This window comes from Miscanthus floridulus, chromosome 10 (genome assembly GCF_019320115.1).
Source record: "Miscanthus floridulus cultivar M001 chromosome 10, ASM1932011v1, whole genome shotgun sequence".
In the NCBI taxonomy this organism is placed as follows: domain Eukaryota; kingdom Viridiplantae; phylum Streptophyta; class Magnoliopsida; order Poales; family Poaceae; genus Miscanthus; species Miscanthus floridulus.
The window spans coordinates 133720681-133729128 of record NC_089589.1 but is presented as its reverse complement, the minus strand read 5'-3'; the positions used below and the strand labels follow the sequence as shown (position 1 = coordinate 133729128).

The window sequence follows — 8448 nt, the reverse complement described above, 5'->3', positions numbered from 1 at the left end:
ATCACTAGGACGCCCGGATTGGAAGACTGCGAGCCGTGGTGTTCGGTTAAGATGAGCTAGGGTCTATGCCATTCTCATTGAAGCCGTACAGGTTGGTGGATCAGGTCAGCGTACAGTACATGTTGGTGCTTGCTGTTTGTTACTGTACCACAAGAGATTTCTTCACCACACATTCGGTTCATTGACTTGTGCAAATATTGGTCCATTACTTCAAAACAATTAACAATAATATATATATGCGGTCTACAAATATACATGGCCAAAAAAAAAAGAATACAAGAGCGCAGGCACATTTTCCTGCACCTTCGCGTGTGAACAGAATATGTGTATTGCTACTGTGTAAAAGAGAGGAGCTTCTACCAATAGCAGCCTGTTCTCACACTCCCGCTGGCCACTACGAGCTTCTAACATCATCATGTGGCTCTGCCATACATTGGCACCTGAAAAAAGTATATATAGTTGCCTTGTTGAATATATATCTACGAGATTTATTTCTGATATGACTGTCCATCCACTGCTACAAAACATAGATATTGTATCATATTCTTGTAACACATTTGTTAATGTGTTACCATGAAGTTTCATAGTAACACAAACTATGTGTTACAAAAGAGGATTGTAACACAAAACACTTGTTTAATAAAAAAACGTGTTACTGACAACGATTTTAGTAACACAAAATTAATGTTACAAGTGAAGTGTCACAAAAGTGGTACTATATTGTGACACATAAATGGAACATGTGAAAAGTGTGACAAATATATATCCTGTAGTAACACAAAATAATGATACAACTAAAGATCCACGACTTCAGGCTCATTACTTGTGCAAATATATATAGGTCCATTACTTCAAAAAAATATATGGAGTGCACAAATATACATGGTCAAGACTACAAGAGTGCAGGAGACGGTATCCGTAACCATGATTTGGCAGTATGTTGACAGTCTGTATGTGAACAGAGTATGTGCTGCATGAGTGCGTGCTGGAGACGAGCTTCTACCAAGCACATCTCACTCCCAATTGCCACTGCAAGCTAACATCATGTGGCTCTGCGTAAGGATCCTGGATCCCTGCATACATTAGTTACACGGTCATTGCATAATGACACTTGAAAATACGTACTAAGTGAGAGAAAAATTATAGCTACAAATACAAGAGATGATAATAAACATACTTATGCCAGAATTGGAGTACAAGCAACAACTAATTAATAATCTGGAAAGCAAATTTCGGCATAGTGAAAGAATGCGATTTACTATTACCTGAGTGCATGAGCGATCATCAATGGAGCTGTGCTGTCCTCAGTCTTCCTCTGAATATCCATCCGAACTTGTATCTGAATATTCGATGCAGTTGATGTCGCGTTTTCCAATATGGCTGATCTTCTTCCATTCAGAGCTACCTGGTGATAAGGAGGATTCGTGTAGCTTCTTGTTGCAATACAACTCGAGATACCTTGGGTGTACAGCTCGCAGGTATTCCGGAAGCGTGTCCATGGTGGCGTCCTCCAGTCGAAGGCTGTCGAGTGCTGGGACACCTTCTAGAACCTCCAGCTTTGGGCAGCGAGTGATCCTAATCTTCTGCAACATGGCGAGGCCGCCGATCCTCTTGAGCTCAGGGCAGTCAAACACATCAAGTTTCACAACTGAAGGGAAGTTCTCCACATGTGTCAGGTTGGAGAGCTCGTACAGGTATAGTTCTCTCAGAGCATGCCTCTTGCTGCTGGCGAGGCCTGGTGGAAGATGGCTCAGCTTGCAGTTATCTACTCGGAGGTCCTCTAGACAAGGCATGGCTATGGTAGTTTCCACATCCATATGCTCCTCACAGTCGTTCCATTCCCACTCTTCCCACTCACGTAGTCCATCCAAATACAGCTGTCTCAGTTTAGGAAACGGTGGAGATGTACTAGCAGTGGAGGATGACGCTTGGAATTGGGGGCCAATACGCTTGATGGCTGGTGCATCCGTGATTTCCAGCAATTCCAAACTTGGGAGGCAGCACAGATCATCAGGGAGCTGGGTGCAGCAAGGCAGGTTCTTCAGTGTCAAATACCTCAGGCTCTTAAAGTCTGCCGATGCTGGAGCACACATCCAGTCTGGTAGCCGGCGACCAATGTATCCTCCTATCACACATAGATTCTCCAGGCAGGTTGGAGGGCAGAGCTTTTCCAAGACCTCCTCGGTCACCTTCTTCTGCTGCTGCTGCTGCTCTGCCCCAGCACCACCTGTCCCTATAGTATGTCCACTTGCACTATAGTTCAACACTAGATACCCAAGGTGACGCTTGCTGCTAATCATGGCCTTTTCAGCCATTCGGCTGTCCTGCACCTTCTCTATGCCATATAGTGCAAGCTTTCTAAGCTGAGAAAGAGGTGCCAGCTCTTGCAAACTGCACCAGCTACTACCACTAGCATCCACGTCCATTTGTACTGGGAACCCATAAAGTAACCTTAGATTTGTTAACCCACCAAAACCCTTGGGCACTGCACCGATATTTGAACCAGTGGTGTCAAGAGATCTTAGATGCACAAGTTTAATTATTTTGCTAGGAAGGTGGCCCAATTTCTTACAGACAAGTAGATTAATGTAAAGTAGAAACTTCATCTTGTGGATGTCATCTGGTAGTCTAGATATATCAGTATACTCAAGGTGAATGTATCTTAAGTGCTTCAGCTTTGATAGAGAGGGAACCAAGGTATCTGAGTTAGCAGGCCATATGCACAGTACCCGCAGGCTAGAGAAACTACTCAGCGAATCACCAGGAAGATGAAAGTTTACTCTAGAATTTATAATTAATGTCCTAAGTGACTCTCTCCTTTGCAAAATTCCCCAATCCAGAACTGATACGGTCTGTTCTATGGAGAGGCGACGGACATGCATACCAGTAGCAGCCTGTTCTCTGCCAACCACCACCACTAGTGATTCTTCTCTTGCCACATATTCAGCAAAGGTGCGGACCACATCATGCATGGTGCACCTGTATCCAGTGAGAGAATGTTCTTTTGTAGGTTCTATAAGGTTCCTCTTTATTAACTCTCGGTAGTACTCAGTTGCCATCTCTTCGAACTCATACTCTTGTGAAATAGTACTACTACCATCCAAAGCTTGGATAAATCCTTCACTAATCCACATTTGAGTTACTACATCTCTAATGATTTCTACACCTTTAGGAAATAGTGAGCAGTACAGAAAGCATTGCTTTATCTGGGGAGACAAGTCCTCATAGCTCAAGTATAGCCGGTTGTCTAGTCCTGGAGGCAGTCCGGTCAGTGACCAAGCTGGCTTGTTCAAAATAGATTTCCACTCATGCTCACTTGGGTATCTTGTGCTCAAGAGACCTCCAATCACTTTAATTGCAAGTGGTAAGCCATCACAATTTTCAAGAATTTCCATCCCAATAGTTTTCAGTTGATCAATTTCGACTACCTGCCAAACATGTAATTTGAAGCATCTTAATTATTTCTAACAACGATGAGGTTGCTTATATTACATTTCCTTGCAAATAATACGATTTCAGCATGCTTCTTTTGTAAAACAATGAAGGTTATGTACATATTAAGTACTTTAGATGCAAATGTAGATAATTTAGATGTAAATTTTAGTGCTACTTAGATTATTGTTTATAATAGTATATAGGTGTCGTCTAGTCCAGACCAACCTTTAGGCTAACTTAGGTTATTTCTTATAACCACAGAGGTCTGTAGTTCATATACAGATTTAAGGTGCTACTCTAAACTATTTTGTATAACGAAATGTGGTTATGCTTTTACAAAACATACTAGCTAGATCCGGTGAATATTTTTATAGAGGCTACCAAATTGTCGACCTTATATTTCTGCTTCTTTGAAAGAAGTTCTAGGATTTAGCTCTTTTTCAACATGTCTTTTCAACATTATTGTGGCACACATAAGGAAGTTTCTAACTACTAGTAATCCCTACTTCCAACAAAGAGGGCGGTTTTATTTTAAGTGAAACAATTTTAGCTTTCACTAAATTATAGTTAAAATTACCATCCACTACTGTAAATGATTTTAGGAGACATGATCTTTGATTAACAGAGGAGGGCACACCTAGCGACCACCTCCATAAATGGTCATGTGGCCTCCAGGAAAATGCTCACCTCTGAAAATCATTTAGGGAGACGGACGTCCAAAGACAACAACCTCCGAAAAGCATCGATTAACTAAGGCGGTCGGCTTAGGATGACTGCCACCACAAATTAATTTTTAGATGTGGGTGTCTTAAGTTGCGCGCCTCTATAAATAGTTGCATGCAAAAATAATTCATAACTTGTACATATGAACTCGTATAAAGATAAACTTTATATCAAAATTGTCGCCTTGAATGTGATCTACAACTTAATAGTATCTTAAAAGTTTTTGATTTGAAACTATTTAGGGTCCTAAAATATTGTTGTAAGTTTATAGATTCCGAAATTTTATATTTAAAATTTTCAAACAATCTTGGGTGTTGACATGGTCTATACAAATGTTGTAAGTCTCAATACAATCTACAACTTTGTAGTTGAAGTCTTTTATTTGAAGTCATTTAGAGTCCCAAATATGTGTTCTAAATTTATAGATTTTGAAATTCAAAATTTAGAATTCCTAAGTCTTTTATTTGAAGTCATTTCAAATGTTCACATAGTTAATACCAAAATTGAGGGGGCTAACCTGATCTACATATTTTCCATTGATAATTTTTTTATTTAAAATTTTTAGTGTCTCAAATATTTGTTTTAATTTCACATATTTTGAGATTCAAAATTTTGATTTTTTTTAAACAATCTCACATGGAGACATATCCTATACCAAAGTTGAAGTGCTTGACAAGATTTAAACTTTATAGTTAAAATTTTTCCATTTGAGTTCAATTAGTATTCAAAATATTCAATATAAGATTATGAAATGTTGATATAAAAAGATAGCATCTTATATATAGTCACAAATAAGTGTGTGGTGTAGTAGTAGAGAGGTGCTAGTGCTGAACTGATTCTCCAAATCCTATCTCCGTAAATGGTATTAACAGATGCGGGCATTCATTAATTGATTTATGAAGGCGGTCGTTTGCCTGTCATCGAAAATGGTTGATTAAGAATGATTATAGGCCGGAGGCTGATGTCATGCCTGCCTCCGTAAATGCAAAATGACCGCCTCTAAATATCATTACAGTAATAGTGAACATTTATAAACTGAAATAGGTTTGCTCTAAATATAGTTATTTATTCTTTATAAACAAAATCTAATGATACTAAATTGATGTCATAATTGAAGTTAATATTTTCTATTGATATTAAATATGATCACATTTCCAGTAGCTAGACTTCATAAAGAGCTAGCCATGCACTAAATTTTTGGATGGAGTGAGTAATTGCTAACTTGAGCCTAGAGTCTTGTTATTACCCGTATATTTTATTATTCTGCTCTTTCTATCATGTTTTACTGGTCTCCTTTTTCTACTCTCGTAAGCTGGTGTTCCTTGCACTAATGTTTAGATTTAACGGAACTATATATGATCCATACGCTTTCTATAAATCAAGTATATATCCTAGTTGTATAAAGTATGGATAGATGACTAACCTGGTCAGGCTGCAACTGTTTCTTGAGCAAAGACCAAGCATCATCATTCTCTAGAGGCCTGACACGGTGTTGGTGCAGGGGGGCTTGCATCTGTTGGGGTAGGTGTGCAGATCTTGTAGTGACAAGGACCCGGCTTCCAGGTAGTTTCTTGCTGGCATTCCTGACTGGGACACTAAGCACATGGTTCCAAGCCTCATGACTCCACACATCATCCATCACAAGCAGAAACCTGCCTGTGGATATGGTGTTGATGAGGGTCTCAGTCAGCGTGCTCTTGTCTTGCTTCCCACCATGGTCTCCGCCAGCATTTTCGATTGCTATTCTCAGTAGCTCAACAACATCGAATTGCTGGGTGATGCTTAGCCATATCTTTGTTTTGAAGTGCTCTTGGATGGTTGCATCATTGAAGATCTTTTGGGCGAGGGTGGTCTTACCCATGCCGCCTGCACCAATGATAGACACAACTTTGATGCTGTGATTATTATCATCATTTGTGGCTAGCACCTGAACGAGCTCCCTTGTATCCCTTTCTATCTGTTCTCCAACTATGGCTCACTCGTCGACATGTGAACTTGTCCTATAGCTGGATAACTCAGCAATAGTTAGCTTCCTTGGCTCCGGGTTGGAACCGAGGCCAATATTGAACTTGTACTTGTCCGCCTCCTTGTGGATGCTTTCTAGCCTCTGGTTGAGCTCCTTGATGTGGCTGCCTATCTTGTGTGCGAACACGGGATTCCGCAGGCAGAAGAGCAATGGCTGGAAACAGCCGGGCGACTTATGCTCCACAGTACCACCACCTTTGGACTCCCTCCGCTTGTCAGCCTCGAGCTGGCACAGGTCGAGGATGTCAGTGGCATCATACATGGCGTTGCTGAGCTTTGTCGTCCATCTTTGCACGCTCGTGTCACTGATGCGCCTCCTCTCGGCATCTTTGAGGAAGGCTTTGAGGCCTTCCACGTTGTCCTCCAGCTTGGTGATCTCGCTGGAGACGCCAAGCAGCATGGACACCTCTCCTTGTGCCATGTCCGCGATAAGCTTCTTCAAGTAGGGTGCTAAAGCATCCAGGGCAGCCGCCATGGCTCAAGCCTATTTACCTGCTAGTAGTAAATCATACATATATAAGCACAGATTTGTATCAATTATCCCTAAAGAGCACATAACAAGGTATAAAAATTAACTATACAATGCTACGTACTCGGTCGTGCATGGAATGGAGGTGGACAAAACTTCGGCGAAGGAAAGTGCTCACCTCAACTTCTTATTGCAGGGCTCTCTGCGGAGTGAAAGTGTGGAAAAGAGAATGCGTGAACGGATGATCCAAGTCCAGCAGGAAGCGATTCTCCATGTATAGGAGTAGAGCTGGGAGAATGGAGTAGAGGAGTACCAAGTTGACTGAGACAGGTCCTTTGTATATTTCTCGTTCATCGATGTAATATAACAACGCCGTTAAAAGATTTGGAATCACATGCATGCCCGCTTAATTAAGTCTTCACTAATCTATTCACAAAAGAGAAAAAAAATCCGTAATCTACACAGGCCGAGCACCGGAACTACCACAAAGTAATGAAGCTGGCCTGCTGGGGGTCACATGCACGCACATGTAGTGTTTGTCTTCATCGATCCAACATTTCACGTGTCGTGTGCACGGTGATCCGCTGCTATTGTTTTCACTAGTGGCATCTCTCGATTTACGTACCGTACTCTGCTCTGTTTTGTTTTCACTAGTTTGAGAAGTTAGATTTTTCTTATGTTTGACCAAATTTATAGAAATTCACACCAAATTCTTTCGGCAGCCGAGAACTGCTTTCGCTGCATTCCTGGAGGGCAGACATGGGGCCGACTCCCTGTTCACGTTGGTAGCCTAGGAACTTATGAATGGTGCTTTCCGTGGATCTTCAACCTCGGTCCAGAATCTACTCGCAACCATTCGGCACACTGCGGGTCAATGGATCGAAACTGGGGCTACCAATTTAGATCGTTTAATTAGCAAGTAATAGTGTAGTGATTTCTTGTTTTGCTGGGTGGGACGAGCCTTCACTATAATCCTTTACCCCCCTAGTGCGCCTTTCATGGGGCGCATCGTTGTATCACAACAAACTTTCTCCTAATGCAGAGATACACAAACGTTTTGCATATTTGAGAGAAAAAAAAGGAGAGATTAAATAGTGGACACACGCGCAACGACGCCGGCCGGAGTGCAGATCGAATCTGCAGTTTAGCTCGTTTGCTTTCTGAGAAAGAATCAGCTGATCAGAAAGGAGGGCGTGCGAATAAAGAGGAAGGAAAATTAATAAAGGAAGAAATGCTGACTTGTGTACGTAGGCACTATACACTACGCAGGCATACATGCGTATAGAGGATGAGTTGTGTCTTTGAGAATATATACAGCGAGATGGATAGAGCTCAGCATCATCATTGATTGAGCAAAGAAATATAGATAGACGGACGGATCGGAGCAGATCCAAAGAAGATGTATGTACACGCACCTTGCTAGATTATTGGATGGCCGGGCTGCCCTTTGTGAACCCGAAGCAGCTTTGTGGTGAATGATGAGAGTCTGGTGAGGAGGACAGGGGTTGTCTGTATAGTTCGTGATGGTGGTACCTAGCAGCCATCGTGTGTGTGAACTGTGAACCCGGGGCTCGCATAGATATAGATCTCAGACCGCCACTGGTGGACGATAGCAGATAGCTAGACCGGGGCCGGCCGATGGAGAAATTAATAAATGACGCTGGTGGAGGTACATGAAAGGACCGTGTGAAATCAATAATCGAAGAAAATCTAGCAAGTAGTAGGTTTCTTAGAATAGGTTTTGTGTCCTGTCATCTATCTTCTCTATCCTATCATATGCCTATCACACTTATCAT

General features: G+C 41.7%; 2 protein-coding genes across 7 annotated transcripts; both read right to left on the bottom strand.

The window, feature by feature from the left end:
- Positions 1 to 748: 748 nt before the first annotated feature.
- LOC136487302 (putative disease resistance RPP13-like protein 1) lies at positions 749 to 8190 on the bottom strand. 6 transcript variants are annotated; one of them, XM_066484459.1, is made up of 5 exons: positions 8068 to 8156; positions 6777 to 6940; positions 5582 to 6675; positions 1266 to 3428; positions 749 to 1073 (listed from the first exon to the last, which is right to left on the bottom strand). In XM_066484459.1, the coding sequence occupies exons 3-4, from the start codon at positions 6017 to 6019 to the stop codon at positions 1305 to 1307; spliced, it is 2562 nt and encodes an 853-aa protein (XP_066340556.1). In that variant the 5' UTR covers positions 6020 to 6675; positions 6777 to 6940; positions 8068 to 8156; the 3' UTR covers positions 749 to 1073; positions 1266 to 1304. The 6 variants fall into 6 exon arrangements, with proteins under 6 accessions (XP_066340556.1, XP_066340557.1, XP_066340552.1 ...); XM_066484460.1 differs by having other exon boundaries at positions 6777 to 6854; positions 8068 to 8118; XM_066484455.1 differs by lacking the exon at positions 8068 to 8156 and adding an exon at positions 7180 to 7225 and having other exon boundaries at positions 6777 to 7078.
- LOC136489706 (putative disease resistance protein RGA4) lies at positions 6134 to 6658 on the bottom strand. Its single transcript, XM_066486271.1, has one exon. The coding sequence runs from the start codon at positions 6656 to 6658 to the stop codon at positions 6134 to 6136; it is 525 nt and encodes a 174-aa protein (XP_066342368.1).
- Positions 8191 to 8448: the final 258 nt, after the last annotated feature.

Coding starts and splice junctions, on each gene's coding strand:
- LOC136487302 (XM_066484461.1), bottom strand. CDS start 6,019: ATGGGTAAGACCACCCTCGCCCAAAAGATCTTCAATGATGCAACCATC. Junction 3,429..5,581: donor AACAGTTGCAGCCTGACCAG/GTTAGTCATCTA, acceptor CATGTTTGGCAG/GTAGTCGAAATTGATCAACT.
- LOC136489706 (XM_066486271.1), bottom strand. CDS start 6,658: ATGGCGGCTGCCCTGGATGCTTTAGCACCCTACTTGAAGAAGCTTATC.